At 47.2% G+C, this 17,136-nt stretch overlaps 1 protein-coding gene across 1 annotated transcript in view; it reads left to right on the top strand.

The window, feature by feature from the left end:
- baiap2l2a (BAR/IMD domain containing adaptor protein 2 like 2a) overlaps positions 1–17,136 on the top strand; it is a 59,629-nt gene that overhangs the window by 9,567 nt on the left and 32,926 nt on the right. Inside the window, exons 2-5 of the mRNA XM_052043384.1 lie at positions 1,703–1,778; positions 6,432–6,518; positions 9,891–9,952; positions 13,454–13,525. Coding sequence (XP_051899344.1) covers positions 1,703–1,778; positions 6,432–6,518; positions 9,891–9,952; positions 13,454–13,525 — 297 coding nt within the window. The remainder of the gene's footprint in view (positions 1–1,702; positions 1,779–6,431; positions 6,519–9,890; positions 9,953–13,453; positions 13,526–17,136) is intronic.

The raw sequence follows: 17,136 nt of genomic DNA, 5'->3' as shown, positions 1-17,136 counted from the left end.
GTGGCACACTACCTTCTCAAAAATGGCTGCAGAGAGTGTGGTGGAAGATGCCCCCACTGGCTGGTACACTCCAGGATCCAAAAATAAAATCCTGCAGATTATGGAAATCTGAAATAAAAAACACACAATGCTGGAAATACTCAGGTTAGGCAGCACCTGTGGAGAGAGAAACAGGATTAACGTTTCACTCAATAAAACCTTCAGAGAACTCGAGATTTTGACCCGATGCTGATGCAGAATTGGCAAGAATGTTAGAGTCATAGAGTCATACAGCACGGAAACAGGCCCTTCGGCCCAACTTGTCCGTGCCGAACAAGATTCCCATCTAAGCCAGTCCCATTTGCCACAGTTTGACCTATATCCCTTTAAAATATTCCTATCCAAGTGGCTTTTAAATGTTGTTGATGTACCTACCTCAACCACTTCCCCTGGCAGCTCGTTCCATTTCTGCACCACCCTCTGGGTGAAAAAGTTGCCCCGCAGGTTCCTATTAAATCTCTCCCCTCTCATCTTAAACCTCTACCCTCTCGTTCTTGATTCCCCAACTCTGGGAAAAAGACTGATGCATTCACCCTCATGGTCTTGGACACAAATCATTGTCAGGCTGGAAGAGTATGTGGGCGGGAGTAGACCTGGAAATATGAGAATACATGTTCAGTATGGATTTTATAAAGGAAACTCTAGTTTGACTAGTCTCACTCATTTCCTTGAAGAGTGAACATAGACAGTAGGATTGATAATTCAGTACAATATCCTGAATGAGGTACCAAGTGGCCCACTGGTGAATAAGTATGAATGGAGTACAGCTCCATGCAGTAGATACGTTCCTCCCAGTGTGCACCAGGCTCCTTGGCGCTTGGGGTTTCTAACAGCTGTGAATCATGGGAGTCATAGAGAGATGCTGCACAGAAACAGGCCCTTCGGCCCACTGAATCCGTACCACCCATCAACCACCCATTTGCACTCATCCTACATTAGTCTGATTATTTTTTATTCTCCCAACATCTTCATCATTTCCTCCCACATCCTATCATCCCTGACACACCAGGGGCAATTTACAGTGACCAATTAACCAACTGAACAGGCACATCTTTGGGACGTGGGAGGAAACAAGGAGGATCTGGGGGAAAGCCACACGGTCACGGAGAAAGCATGCAAACTTCACACAGACAGGAGCTGAGGTCAGGACTGAACCCAGGTCTCTGGCACTGCGAGCTACCAGCTGCACCATTGTGCCACCCTGGTCGTCATTGTTACACAATTGTTTGGACTTTCACATTAAGTTTCCCAAAAAAAAACTTGCCTCATGATTGCTAAAAAGTCTTCAGAAGTTAAATTCTGTTACTTTTTTACTTTTCCTAATGGATTGGGAGTTTGTTTTAGTGCTCCATCAAGACCACCAATGTTGTGGTCAATGCACTGCCCAGAAGAAATCATTGCAGAAATCTCTTGGTGCGACAAAATGGTGCAATATAAATTCAGGGTGTCTGTATGTGCAATATTGTGTCTTGTGCAATGTAAGGCCATTCCTAACAGGACTAGGAGCACCGAGTAATTTTGTGATGGGACCAATCCCCATTTTGCTTGGATTCATTGCAAAGCCTCGGAGTGACCTGGACCCAGGCAGGTGGTGCCTGCCAATGTAACTGGAGGTCTGCAGTGTCTGACCATGTAACCAAGCTTCATTGTGGTTTATTTGCAGAATATAATGGAACAGTTCAATCCTGGATTGCAGAATCTGGTGTTACTTGGAAGCAACTTTGTCAGAGCGTTTAGAAGTGAGTATTGAACTGATGGGTTTCCTGTGACATTTAACTCTTCATTTAACATTGCTCTGAGGCTTGTTAAGATCAAACAGTAACAGAACAGACCTATTGAAGTTTTAAAAGAACTTCAAACATGGTAACTGCAACTCATAATGCTGCTTGACTTGTCTCACCTGGATGCAGACACTTGATAGTTCAAAGGTTTTCTCTGCAGAAAATTGAACTTATGCCTTCCGGTCAGTGTTTGGGGAACTTTGCTGTATAAAATTAGGCTGAAGCCATGAGATTGGATCAAGATAAGTGGGAGGATCCTCAACTCCATCTGCTGTGCACATGGAAGATGTCATTTATAAGTTATTGTTATACCCGTGTCAGACACACAGGAGACCAGAGGGCATCTAGAAGGGAGGATGATTTTTGAAAGATACAATATTCAGGTTGAGTGCAGGTACAGCTGTCAGTAACCTCATCTTTCAGCTCAGGAATAGGAGTTCAAAGTCCAGTAGAACGAGGGTTTAGAGTTATCCTCCATCCCTCTTCTCTCTTCTCTGATCTCCCCAGTTCCTCTCACACTCCCCAACACCCCCCCATCACCCTGTTTCCTTCCCCTCCTCCACCCACCCCATCTGCCCGTCACCCACACACCCCTCCCACTGGGTCCCCTCCCCCCACAGTTCCCGTCTGCCCCTCCCCACCTCCATACTCCACCTTCCTCTCCTATCAGATCCCACCATCCGCAGCCCTTTGTTGCCTCCACCTCTCACCTCCTGGCCTCTGTCGCTATTCCCACTCCCCCCTCCTCCATCTCCCTATCACCCCCCCTCACCTGGATCCACCTATCACCTGTCAGATCTTGCCCCACCCCTCCCCCTCGCCTCTTCACACTTGCCCATCTCCCCTCGACTCTTCCAGTCCAGATGTAGGGTTTCGGCCCGAAATGTCGACTGTCCATTTCCCTCCACGGATGCTGCCTGACCCGCTGAGTTCCTCCAGCATCTTGTTTGTTGCTAAAGCATTAAACACCTTCACTGCCAACCCTGTAGGCTAAACTTGTCAGAACTGTATAAATCACTGGCTGATCCACAGCAACAGCACTACGTTCAGTTCTGGTTAATATCACACAGAAAGGACGTAATTGCACTGGCGAAATTTACCTGAACTTTGCTAAGACTAAACACTTTTTGAAAGCTTGGTTAGGTTGGGGCAGTTTTCTTTGTAACAGAGGAGGCTGAGTTGAGGTGTCTAAGATTGTGATGGTCTGAGATAAGGTGTACAGGTTCTCCCCATGTTATGAACCCCTGACTTAAGTACTGTCCGTACATATAGACAAGCATTTGGGAGACCGACGGGATGGATTTGCCGGCTGCTGTGGGGCTTTAGGGATCTTCTGCCATGTGGGAACTCAGTCCGTGGCCGCATTTCCTACTTGTGAACTGTCTGGGTTAGGAACAATTCACAGGAACGGAACCCTGCAGTAACTTGGGGAGGATCTGCAGAGGGAAAGATAAGATATCTTTATTAGTCACATGTACATTGAAACACACAGTGAAATGCATCTTTTGCGTAGGATTTTTCTGGGGGCAGCCCGCAAGTGTCGCCACGCTTCTGGCGCCAACGTAGCATGTCCACAACTTCCTAACCTGTACGTCTTTGGAATGTGGGAGGAAACCGGAGCACCCGGAGGAAACCCACGCAGACACGGGGAGAACGTACAGACTCCTTACAGACAGCGGCAGGAACTGAACCCGGGTCGCTGGCACTGTAATAGTGTTATGCTAACCGCTACACTGCCGTGCCTGCCCATATCTATATCCCTTGGCAGAAAGGTTTACTAATTATTAACTGTAGTGATCGTTGTCCCCAGGAGCATTGGTTTATAGTTAGTGGTTAAAAAAAAAGTTGAGGGAAATTGAGGAAGTTCTCACCCAGGGGGTGTAGAGGTTGGAAACTTTCCTGAAAGGACGATAAAGGCAAAGGTTCTCCTCGCTTTGGGAAGTGTAGAAGAAGCAGCATGGATCGGAAGGCCACGGCCCAAGAGATGGAATGGGATTGGACTGGGTGGCTCTAATCATCACTGATTTGATGGGCCGATTGGCCTCATCTTTGCTGTAAACTTACAGGATTTTGCTGCATTGGCTGTTCCTAGTCTGGACAGTGGAAGGGTGCAATGAGAAGGCAGGGAGGGTATGAGAGGGAGTGAGCACCATTGGAAGAGCCTGGGGCTGAGGTCAATGGGCCAGACATGGGAACTGGGAGGGACCTTCAAGTTACAGGGCTTGACAGTTAATGGATTGATCAAAGGGTGCTTGGCTGTCAGTCCACTAGGATACCGAGACTTCACAAACAGGAATTGCTTATCAGAAATCGAGTCAAAGGCACCTGCAATAAAACCACTCCTGGACACTGAACAAAGATCGTTGCTCCTGGCTCCCTGTGGTATTTTATTCTAGGTGAACGTCTGTGCCAGTTCTGATGTACAGTCTGATTTTCCCTGACTCTCTGAGAGGCCAGCTGCTTTGTGTTTACCACCTCATTGCTGATTTCTGGTGTGTTCTGCCTGTACTGGCAGCTGCTCAGTTTGTGCCTTACCTACCTCTGAGTCAGAGTCCTGGGTCAAATCATACAGCAGAGACATCACCACAAGCATTTAAGCTGACACTCCAGTGTAAATCTGAGAGAGTGGGGTGCTGCAGTGTGGGAGAGATGTTTAGCAGGATACTGCTTCTCTTCCCTCAAAGAGCATAGAACATTACAGCACAGTACAGGCCCTTCGGCCCACAATATTGTGCCGACATCTTATCCTGCTCTAAGATCCATCTAACCCTTCCCTCCCACATAGCCCTCCATTTCTCTATCATTCATGTGTCTATCTAAGAGTCTCTTAAGTGTCCCAAATGTATCTGCCCCCACAACCTCTGCAGGCAGTGCGTTCCATGCACCCACCACTCTCTGTGTAAAAAACAACTTACCCCTGACATCCCCCTTGTACCTTTCTCCAATCACCTTAAAATTGTGCCCCCTCGTGTTAACCATTGTCCCCCTGGGAAAGAGTCTCTGACTGTCCACTCAGTCTATGCCTCTTATCATCTTGTGCACCTCTATCAAATCACCTCTCATCCTCCTTCTCTCCAAAGAGAAAAGCCCGAGCTCACTCAATCTGTCAAAGGATGCACGACATCGCATGACACCATTGTTGAAGAAGAGCAGAAGAGGTTAACCTGTTGTCCTGGACAACGTTACCCTCATTTGGTACTGCAAATAAAGAGATCATTGGCACACCTTCACATTGCTATGTGTAGGAGAAAACTGGCTGTCATTTATTAGATCAACACACACAAAAAGTGCAGGAGAAACTCAGAAGGTCAGGCCGCATTTATGGAGAGAAGTAAACAGTTGATGTTTCGGGTCGAGACCCTTCATCAAGACTCCTATCACTGCTCTGCTTTTCCCTCCTATATATTGGGCTTCCCCTTTTCCTATCTTCAATCCTTAAGAAGGGTCCTGACCCGAAACGTTGACCGCCTGCTTTTCTCCACGGATGCTGCCTGGCCTGCTGTGTTCCTCCAGCATCATCGTGTTTTTCATCTAGATTCCAGCATCTGCAGTCCTTTGTTTCTCTGGCATTTATTTCCCATCCCTAATTGCTCAGAGAAGGTGGAGGTGAGCTACATTCTTGAACTGCAACCAGACCTTCTGGTGAAGGTGCTCCCACAGTGCTGTTGGGGAAGGAGTTCCAAGATTTAGACTCCGCGACAAAGAGGGAGCCAGTGAAATATTTACAGGCCAGGAATGTGTGTGACTTGAAGGAGAACTTTAGTGCTGGTGTTCCCATAAACCCGTTGAGCTTGTCCTTCTTGCCAGTAGAAGTCCTGGGTTTGGAGAAGGTAACACAGATTGAGTTGGAGGGCTTGAGTCTGAACTGGAGTGCCTGAGTTGTCAGGAGATATTGGATAGGCCAGGACTGTTTTCCCTGGAGTGGAAGGGGACTGATAGCCGAGGGGTATAGAGGTATATAAAATTATGAGAGGCACAGGTCAAGTAGATAACCATTGTCTGTTTCCCATGGCAAGGGTGTCTAAAACCAAGGGACAGAGTCGGAGAAGTTTAAAGGGAAACTGAGGGGTAAAAAAGTTGTGGGCATGCTATATTGGCGCCGGAAGCGTGGCGACACTTGTGGACTGTCCCCAGGACACTCTACGCAAAAGATGCATTTCACTGTTTGTTTCGATGTACATGTGACTAATAAAGATATCTTAAAAATTTATTTTTACACAAAGAGTAGCTGGTACTTGGAATGAGCTGCCAGAGGAAGTGGTGGAGGCGGGAACAGTATCAACATTTAAGAGGCATCTGAATGAGCAAGGCAGAGAGGGATACGGATTTAATGTAGGCAAGTGGGATTAGTACGGATGATCAGCATAGACATGGTGGGCCGACGGGCCTGTTTCTCTGCTGTTCAGCTCCATGACTATGAAATTCTGGCAAGTGAGAGAGTGAGAGCTACAAAACAGTCAGCTCAAGAGTCGCCTCAGAGCCCCTGGACGTGGCGTGGAGGCAGGTCACCGTCATTCCTGAGAGACTGCCTGCGAAGTAAGAGGAAGGTTCTGAACCCCTTTTATGACACCCCTACTTTAATTTTGCTTTCTCCTTGTCACCCTCTTGCAGCACTGACTGCGGCAGCCAATGCGTACTTTGTCGCGGTTGGGAAGTTTGGTGAGCAGGCCCTGAAGACGTCAACATCGCAGACACTAGGTAAGAGAGCATCACCCTGAGGATCAGGGCTTTTCCCATCGCTGGCCTCCCCGAGGATCTCCTCAATCATGTGGTGAACCTCCTTCACACCGATACCCTTTCATAACGAAATGTGTAGCACTTCCTTTCTCCAGCTGCTTGTTGAGGTAATTCAGTCAATTGGAGTCCTTTCTCTCCTATCTTCCATCACGACCTCTCCGATATTATCTCATCCATGAAATCCATCTCCTGCTTCCTCAGACCCTCATTTTCAATGTCATCCAAACAGCTGCTGCCCATGCACCATCCAATTCAGCTGACATCCAACTGCTCGCTGATCAACGCTGAGTCCTGGTTAAGAAACAAGATCTTAAAATTCTTGCTTCTGTCTTCAAATCTCTTTATGATGTCTCGCCCTGCTTACTTTTGTAAGCTCCTCCAGTCCTGAAGCTCCCTGAGATCTTTGCATTCCTCAATTCTGTCCTCTTTATAACCCTCAAATCTAATTGTCCCACTATGCCTTTAGTTGCCTGGGCCCCAAGCTCTAGAATTCCCTCCCCAGATCTCTCTGCATCTCCACACCCTCCCCCCTTAAAATCTACCTCTTTGGTCATGTTTTTGGTTGGAGTAAAGTGGTGGTGTTGTAGTTAAATTAATGTAATCCGGAGGCCATGATTAACAATCTCGAGATGAGAGTTCAAATCCCACCACAACTGCCAGGGAAATTAAATTCAGTTAATTAAAGAATCTGGAATCTGAATCTAAACTAGTCTCACCAATTGTCTTAAGACTCATTTGGCTCACTAATATCTGTCAGGGAATAGAATCTGCTGTTTTCACCCATTCTGTCCTGAAACTAACTCTAGACTCAAAGCACATTGACTCCAAAATTCCCTCCAAAACGGCTGCATGACAACTGCGACGTCATTGCAGCAGTTCAAGAAGGCAGCTCAACGACAAGCCTTCTCGAGGGCAGTTAGCACTGGGCAATCAACACTGGCCTTGGTCAGTGATGATCACATCACAAAACATGAATGAAAATGCCCTGCTGCCTGTGTCCTGACATACACCATCCCTGTAGGATTTCCCAGTTTGTACTAAATATTGCCTAACTCAAGAGATGCAACAAACCACTATGTATACAGACATGTACGTTGTAAACACAACAAGTTTATTAACTAATTTGCATTCTGTACAAAGAAACAGTACTTAAAAAAGATAATAGTCACAGTCTGTTGCTCAGAAACCTCGAAGGCTTGTCCTCCGAGTGTTTGCACTGTGATGTCTTTCCCTCACAGTTCCTTTTCCCCTGCTGTGTCCTGTTGGTTTCTGGTTCTGTTCCTTCTGCTCCCTCTCTCTCTCTCTCTCTGTCTCTCTCTCATTCTCTTTCTAGAACTCTCTGGACCTTTCTCTCCCTCTTTCAAGAAATTCTCTCTCTCTCTCTCTCTCTCTCTCTCTCTCTCTAACCCCATATGTCATACATAGAACATAGAACACTATTGCGCAGACACTTTATCCTGCTCTAAGATCTATCTAACCCTTCCCTCCCACTTAGCCCCCCATTTTTCCATCATTCGTGTGTCTATCTAAGTCTCTTAAATGTCCCTAATGTATCTGCCCCCACAACCTCTGCCGGCAGTACGTTCCACACACCCACCACTCTCTGTGTAAAAAACCTACCCCTGACATCCCCCTTATACCTTCCTCCAATCACCTTAAGATTATGCCCCCTCATGTTAGCCATTGTTGCCCTGCGAAAAAGTCTCTGACTGTCCAGTCGATCTATGCCTCTTATCTTTTCCCTCTTTGATCTAACCTGCTAATTACCAAATCCAGGAAATATCTGTTCGTTTCAAAAATACATTTTATGCTTCATTAATTACTTGCCCTGGCTCCTCTTCCACAGAGTGAGACTTTCCTTCTCATCCTTGTTGACTTTCTTGCAGACTGAGCTTCTCCTCAAATGGGACCCTTATAATAATGGTCTAGAATTCTGTGACAAATGTTTCTTGCACAAGCAACTTGGCTCCTTAGATGTTTCAACCCCTCCTTTGTTCTCTTGATGACATTCTGACCCTACTTGTTCCAAATACCATACTTTGTTAGCATGCCCCTGGTAGATTTAATGTCTTATGCTGACCCAGGCTATCTGTGTGCTTCCAAACAACCCTACGGCCAATATTAATGCTCTGGCTTTCAAATCCTGCATCTTTTAAACATACTCATATTTCAGCAATTTTTTTTACAGTTAGAATTATTTCTGGCAAACTGACCATCATGTTTTACTTCTCAACCTTGCACCATTTTAACACAGAGTTAGTACAGGTTAATACTGTGTGCAGGAAGCAAAAATAGGGTTTGATTGGAGCATTTGATTCAATTATAAGGAGAGATTGGGTAGGCTGGCTTTGTGTTCCATTGAACAGAGGAGGCTGAGAGGTGACTGGATAGAGGTATATGGAATTATGAAGGGGAGAGATTGGTTAGACAGTAACAATCTTCTTCTAATGGTGGTGGTGTCTAAGACAAGAGGTTAAAGATGAGAGGTAGGAGGTTTAGAGGGGATCTGAGGGAGGATTTTTTTTCACACAGAGGGTGGTTCCAGAGTCTGGAACGTGTTGCCTGAAGAGGTGGTGGAGACAGAGACTCTTACCACATTTTAGAAGCATCGAGACAGGTACCTGAATCGCCAAGGCTTGGAAAGTTATGGGCCTGATGCAGGTAAATGGGATTAGTGTAGAGAGGTACACCAGACAGCATGGACATGGTGGGCCGAAGGGCCTGTGTCTGTGCGGTACAACCCCATGACTCTAAAGGCAATCCATTTGTATAGATAATCGATCAAAGATTACCGATCGAAGAGGTATTAAGATGTGAGCAAAAGTATGTGTAAAGAGACAGGTTTGAAAAATGCTGTGATATGATACCCACTAATCAACATTTTAAAATTATTTTCCCAGAAGGTAAAGAGAGGTGACGGTTCATTGAGGATTCTGATGATCACAAGATCACAAGACAAGGGAGCAGAAGTAGGCCATTCGGCCCATCGAGTCTGCTCCAAGGAAAACGGAAAAAGAAAAAGAAATGAGAAATGGTGGGGGGGGGGGGGGAAGGAAAAAAAACTATTCTAATCCCAATTTCCGGCCTTATCCCCATATCCCTTGATACCCCGACTATTTAGACGTCTATCTATCTCTTCCTTAAACGTCTCAAATGATGGAAGGACAACAATGCTTAATCTTGCTTGGCTGAAAGTTCTGCATTATTTGTTTCTCTCCTCTAATCTTCTAATCAATTTAGCTTTGAAAGTGGCTTCCTTAAAGAGTTGAGACTTTGAACCTTTGCACGCTTCACCTTGGAACTGATTTGCTCACCTCTTTTTCTGTTGCCCAGGTCAGGTCCTGTTACAGATGGCGGACACCCAGAGGGAGTTCAGCAATGACTTGGAACTAATTGTAAGTACTCCCTTCCTGTGAGCGGTTCACAATTCTAGGTGATGCTAGTTTGCCGATCATCCTTAGCCAACTAATATCTTTGGAAATAAGAAAAAAATCTCTGGGTGTTGTTGTCTTGGATGTTGAAGAAATTGTGCGAGATTTCCACAATGTAAAGGAGACTACACTGGTCACTCTATTACAGGAAGGACATCATTAAACAGGAAAGAGTGCAGAGAATATTTACGAGGATGCTGCCAGGACTCGAGGGCCTGAGTTATAGGGAGAGGTTGGGCAGGCTGGGCCTTTATTCTTTGGAATGTAGGAGATTGAAGGGTATAAAATCATGAGGGGTGTAGATAGGGTGAACACACACAGTCCTTTTCCCAGGGAAGGGGAACAAAAAATTAGAGGGCACAGGTTTAAGGTGAGAGGGGAAAGTTTTAAAAGGAACCTGAGGGACAACTTCTTTACAAAGAGGGTGGTCGGTATATGGAACGAGCTGCCAGAGGAAGTGGTTGAGGCAGGTACATTAACGACATTCAAAAGACATTTGGATAAGGACATGGAAAGAAGGGGATTGGAGGGACTTGAGTCAAACGTGGGCAAATGGGACCAGTTTGGTGGGCACCATGGTTGGTATGGATGAGTTGGGTCGAAGGGCCTGTTTTTGTGCTGTACTACTCTATGACCCTATAACTCTACACTTGTGATGAACATTCACCCGTATCAGAAATAAAAAGGAAAAGGCCCTAAAATGTTGAACTGACAATGAAACATTCCTTGCATCCAGACTGGGCTGCTCTGCACTCTTGCCACTGCTCTCTTGTGGAACACACTGGCACCTGGTAGATCTGCTGCTTCACCGCTCCTGAGATTCGGATTCAATCCTGACCCCCCCGGTGCTGTCAGTGCGGAGTTTGCATGTTCTCCCTGATCATGTGGGCTTCCTCCAGGTGCTCCTGTTTCCTCCCACATCCCAAGGAAATGTGGGATGGTAGGTTAATTGGCCACTGTCTATTGCCCCTGGTATGTTGGCAGAATCTTGGGGGGGGGGTGGTGTTGGTGGGAATGGACGGAGAATAAAATGGGATGAGTGTAGGATGAGTGTACATGGGTGGTTAATGGTCAGCATTAGATGATGGGCTGAAGGGCCTGTTTCTGTGCTGTATAACCCTGTGACCCTCATTGCTTCCCAGACCTTCAACACCATGAACACAAGAGCATAAGAAACTGGAGCAGGAAGAGGCTACTTGGCCCTTCAAGCTTGTTCTGCCATTCAACAAGATCATGGCCAATCTTCCAATCAACACCACGTTCCTGCCTTAATCCTATGTCCCTTGATTCTTTTGATATCGAGAAATCTATCGATCTATCGAATACAGTCAATGACTGAGCCTCCACAGTCCTGGGGTAGTGAAAATCAGATCTTGCTATCTATCTACAGGCCACAGCCTAGAGTGGTATAGCACAGGCCAAGAGAGGCCTAGCCCTACCTACCTGAGTAATATCAGTAAGAATAGGTAGCATAACCTCAGTAGCCTGGAATCAGTTGATGGAAGATGGACACACAAGAAAGGTGAGGACTAGGGGAACTCTATCTCTGTTCTGTCTTGAGGGAGACAGGGTGAGAGCAGAAGTACAAGAAACAGAGGAGATGCGAGATCAGGCTCCATCAACCACAGCAGAAGGAAGCCAAGCTTCCTGCAAAAAACAGGGACATTTCAGATGTCCTGGAATGGAAGGCCTCATCTTGAGAGCAGATGCAGCAGAGACAAAGAAGTTGGGAGAAAGGGATGGCCTCTTTGCAAGAGACAGGGTGGGAAGAGGTGTCGATGAAGTAGCTGTGAGCATCAGTGGGTTTATAGTAAATAGACTCACCGAGTCCTTCCAGCAGATTGCTGCTTCAGTTGACAGAAGCTTTGTTCTGCACCACCTGAGATGTGTTGGCCTGGAAAATCAACTGCATGACGCTACTTTTCAATACATTGTGACTGGAACTTTTCTCTTGAGAGCGAAGCAGCCGACAACTGTTTATAGGTTGGTTTGGATCATGCTCAAAATTCAATTGGCTCTTCTGGACATGTCCTCGTTATAACCCACCTGGTGTATCAACTTACATCTTCTGGCACCCCTCATCCTTCACTGCACAAACCCCCCAACCCCTACCCCCCAACCACCTTTACCCTTCAATCTTGCTCCTCAGCCTCATCTCCACAACCCCATGGTCACTTGATTTTGGGCCACAACCTCCTGACTTGCCTTCCTCACTGTCCCCCACTATTCAAACTGTTGATTGTTGATATCACCCCAAGAGCCATCATCCAAACCATCATGTACTCTGAAATCCCAACCATCCAAATGGGGTTCGATTCCTGCCTCTTCCCCCTTCCCTCACCAAAGTCCGGTGCTGGAGCCTGGCATGAGGAAGAGGTGGGAATTGAACCATCCTGACCCTGGCTGCTGCGTGGAGCACCGATGGGACATTTTTGACACTGAGGATATACAATGTCTATCTCAACATCCTGTGCAGTGCCTTGGGGCTTGGGGCAAATGAATCTGGCAGTAGAGGTACAGAGCAGCAAACCACTGAAGTAGCTATTACCCCTTTCCAACACCACCGATCTACTGGACCCATTAGGATGCACCAGCATCTCAGTACAGGAATGCAAGCACACACCTCGCTGACCACAGCTGCCCGTGTCCCTGTACATCGCTCTTCAGGTCTCAGTCAAGATTCCCAGCAACAGCACTGGAGAGAAGCCTTCCTGTGAAACTGAAAGATTAAGACACAAGAACCTGCAGACGCTGGGATCTGGAGCAACCAACAAACTGCTGGAGGAGCTCAGCAGTTCAGGGGGTGAACGGACAGTTGACATTTCACGTTGAGACCCTTCAACTGGACTCTAGATGAAGGGGCTCCACCCCAAATGTCAACTGTTCATTTCCCCACACAGATGCTGCCTGACCTGCTGAGTTCCTCCAGCTTCTTGCTTGTTGCTTGAGACTGAAACGAGGGAGCATAATTTTAATGAGGGAGGAAGGTATAAGGGAGACGAGGGGACATAATTTTAAGGTGATTGGAGGAATGTATAAGGGGGAAGTCAGGGGTAAGTTTTTTACACAGAGGGTGGTGGGTGTGCGGAAGGTACTGCCGGCAGAGGTTGTGGGAGCAGATACATTAGGGACATTTAAGAGACACTTAGATAGACACATGAATGAAAGAGAAATGGGAGGGAAGGGTTAACATTTGGGAGGGAAGGGTTAGATAGATATTAGACCAGGACAAAATGTCAGCACAACGTCGTGGGCCGAAGGGCCTGTACTGTGCTATAATATTCTATGTTCCAAAGATTAACTCCTTTCTATTACTCACCAGATGTCGTGCCCTAAGTATATCAGTGAGTCTTATAGTTTCTCACAAGCGGTGAAACGGATTGATCCTTCCAGATGTTTGACAGCTTGACAGTGAGCCTTCACAACCAGGCCAGGTGTTCCAGTAACTGGTGTTTATCTTTGCAGTTCCGAAGGTTTAATGATGAGCTTCTTCGGGAAATGGAACATAATACCAAACTGGACATGGATTATATAACTGTGAGTCAATGCTCCTCATTGGTTAGTTGAAAGTTTGGGCGGCACAGTGACGCAGCCAGTAGAACTGCTGCCTCACAGCTCCAGAGTACCCCGTTCAACCCCATGGGTTTCTTCTGGGTGCTTCGGTTTCCTCCCACAGCCCAATGACACACGGGTTGGTAGGTTAATTGGCCGCCGTAAATTGCTCCTCGTTTATAGGTGAGTAGTAGAATCTGGAGGAAGTTGATGGGAACGTGGGGAGAATAAAACGTGGGAGGCATTGGGTTCAAGAGTCAGGAAGTTATGAGCAACACACAAAACACTGGAGGAACTCAGCAGGTCAGGCAGCATCTCTGGAGGGAAATGGACAGTCGATGTTTTGGCTCGAGACCCTTAATCAGAACATGATGAAGGACAGAGTCCTGATGAAGTGTGTCGATCTGAAGCGTCGACTGTCCGTTTCCCTCCACAGATGCTGCGTGACCCGCTGAGTTCCTCCAGTGCTTTGTGTGTTGCAGCCTCTTGTGTCTCAGGAAGTTAACTTGCAGCTTCAGGTTAGGCCACATCTGGAGTATTGCATTCAATTCTGGTCGTCCCATTACAGGAAGGATGTGGAGGCTTTGGAGAGGGTGCAGAAGAGGTTTACCAGGATGCTGCCTGGATTAGAGGGCATGTCCTATAAGGAGAGGTTGGACAAACCTGGGTTGTTTTCTCTGGAGTGTCAGAGGCTGAGGGGAGACCTGAAAGAAGTTTATAAGATTATGAGAGGCATAGAAAGAGTAGACAGCTGGTATCTTTTTCCCAGGATCTAAATATTTAAATGTATTTAAGGTGAGAGGGTGTAAGTTCAAAGGAGATGTGTGGGGCAAGTTTTTTAACACAGAGAATGCCTGGAATGCGCTGCCAGGGGTGGTGGTGGAGGCAGACATGTTAGAGGCATTTAAGATGCTCTTAGATAGGCACATGAATGTGCAGAGAATGGAGGGATACAGACATTGTGTAGGCAGAAGGGATTAATTTAGTTAGGCATTTAATTACTAGTTTAATTAGTTTGACACAACATTGTGGGCCAAAGGGCCTGTTCCTGTGCTATACTGTTCTATGTTCTCTGTGTTTTAAAGTGGGATTAGTATAAATGCTTGGTTGGCATGGACTCAATGGGCTGAAGGGCCTGTTTCAATGCTGTGTGACTCTGTGACTCTGAAGTTCATCCTCTGTATCCGTAAGGGTGTCATGGTATCTGTGCAAGACAGGACTGCACATTCAGCTGCTTGCTGATTCCACTTTGAACCTCAGCTAGTTATCACAGCGATGAAGATGTTGGCAGTCGTGGCTCACAGCCCAGAGTGGGAGTTTCCCTCTCAGCACCAACGGGCAGAGTCGAGATGATGGGAAGCCAGCTGCTCCATAGAGACCGGCCAACTATTCCCAGTCTACCTCATGCTGGACTTCTGTGTGGGTGCAGTGAAGGACAGACGTCAGAGCCGGCTTTGAGTAGGGGTATGTGGGGAGATTGGCGGTGATTAGCTGTCAACCCTTCTGATCACTCTGTCCGTCAACGGTTACACCACTGGGCCCGGCGACAGAGCACTGAGCCAGTGAAGATGGGGTCTATTCGACCTTTGCATCTGCTCCTCGCCCTTGTGCCAGGGGAAACAACCAATCTGCAGGAGGAACTCAGTAGGTCGGACAGCGTCTGTCGAGGAAGGGGGGTGGGGAGAGGAATTGTTGACATTTTAGGTTGAAAGTCCTGCCTCACCCCTCCCCCTCTTTATAGTGGCCATCTCCCCCCCTCCACACTCTCAGTCCTGATGCAGGGTCTTGATCCGAAACATCGACCATCCCTTTCCCTCCACAGATGCTGCCTGACCCACTGAGTTCCTCCAGCAGCTTGTTTTTTGGGCAGGATAACTCCCCATGTCTTTTACAAAATAGCACCATGTGATCTTTTACCCACCCCCCACCCCCCACCTGAGAGGGTAGGCATTTATTTATCTTTATTAACTAAATTACCTTTGGAATAAATGCCTACCCTCCTCCAAAAGTGCCCCTTGGTTCTCCAGTGTAGTAGCAATTTAGATTTTTTTTTGCCCAAGGTCTTCGGAGTGGGTTGAGATGTGGGCAGAGGAATGGCAGATGTGGCCAAGTGTGAGGTGTTGCAGTTAGGGAGATCAAATGTAAAGGGACAGTCCACAGTTAATGGCAGGACCCTTAACAGCATTGATGTACAGAGGGATCTTGGGGTCGAAGCCCATAGCTCCCTGAAAGTAGCTGTGCCTGTTGATAGGGTGATAAAGAAGGCATATGGTGTGCTGGCCTTAATTATTCGAGGCACTGAGCTCAAGAGTCAGGAAGTTATGTTGCAACTTTACAGAACATTGGTTCGGCCGCATCTGGAGTATTGCATTCACTTCTGGTCGCCCCATTATAGGAAGGATGTGGAGGCTTTGAAGAGGGTGCAGGAGAGTTGGAGAGGGTGCTGCCTGGATTAGAGGGCACATGCTAAAAGGAGAGGTTGGACAAACTCAGGTTGTTTTCTCTGGAGCGGTGGAGGCTGAGGGGAGACCTGATAGAAGTTTATAAAATTATGAGAGGCATAGATAGAGCAGACAGCCTGTATCTTTTTTCTAGGGTCAAAACGTCTAATATTAGAGGGCATGCATTTAAGATGAGAGGGGGTAAGTTCAAAAGAAATGTGTGGGACAGGTTTTTAACACAGAGAACAGTGGATGCCGTAGAATGTGCTGCCAGGGGTGATAGTGGAGGCAGATACGATAGAGGCGTTTAAGAGGCTCTTGGATAGGTACACGAATATGCAGAGAATGAACTGATATGAACTATTTTCAGGCGGAAGTGATTAGTGTAATTGGGCATCATTAGCTTAATTAGCTCAGCACAACATTGTGGGCTGAAGGCCCTGTTCCTGTGCTGTGCTGTTCTATGGTCCATGTGTGCTGAAGCCACAAATCTCGAGACTTAGAGGCAGGAGTGATACTCTGACACACTCTGGCCAGTCGTTGAGTTAGAGGTGAAGGGACAAGGAGGGAAAGAGGCACAGGGCGTGAGAAACCTCAGCCTGAGTTGGAAGCTGGGGCACTCTTGTTAAATTCAGCGAGATACTTCCTGCATGGTCGAAACATCACCCCCAGCGTGCGCTGCCCCCGGGAGGACTGTGCTGGGGATGAGACGGTCGCCCACCTCTTTGCGGGCTGTGGGTTTGTGAGGAGGGTGTGGCGAAAGATGCCCTGTCACGGCTCATCCCCAGCAGCTGTGTAACAGATCTATGGGCTGTTTCCGGGGACACACACGGAGACGGATATCAACTGCTGCTGGAAGGTCATCAACTCGGTGAAAGACGCCCTTTGGTCTGCCGGAAACTTGTCGGTCTCCCAGCACTGCGGGATGTCCATAGGGGAATGCTGCTGACTGGCACATTCCAGGCTGCAGGAGTACGTGCTGAGGGACGCACTGAAGCTGGGCGCAGCCAACGCAAGGAGAGGGAGAGGCAGGGTCAGGCGAGGAAACCCCTTAAATATTGTAAATATGGGATTGGGGTAGCACCCCAGGGAGCCACATGTGTGGCATTGGTGCTGGGGTTTTTTTAATATAAAAAGGTAACTCTAATGATTGAT

The sequence above is a fragment of the Pristis pectinata genome, chromosome 33, assembly GCF_009764475.1.
Source record: "Pristis pectinata isolate sPriPec2 chromosome 33, sPriPec2.1.pri, whole genome shotgun sequence".
Lineage (NCBI taxonomy): Eukaryota > Metazoa > Chordata > Chondrichthyes > Rhinopristiformes > Pristidae > Pristis > Pristis pectinata.
Note: the sequence above shows the minus strand (reverse complement) of the source record. Positions and strands in the feature narration are given on the sequence as shown.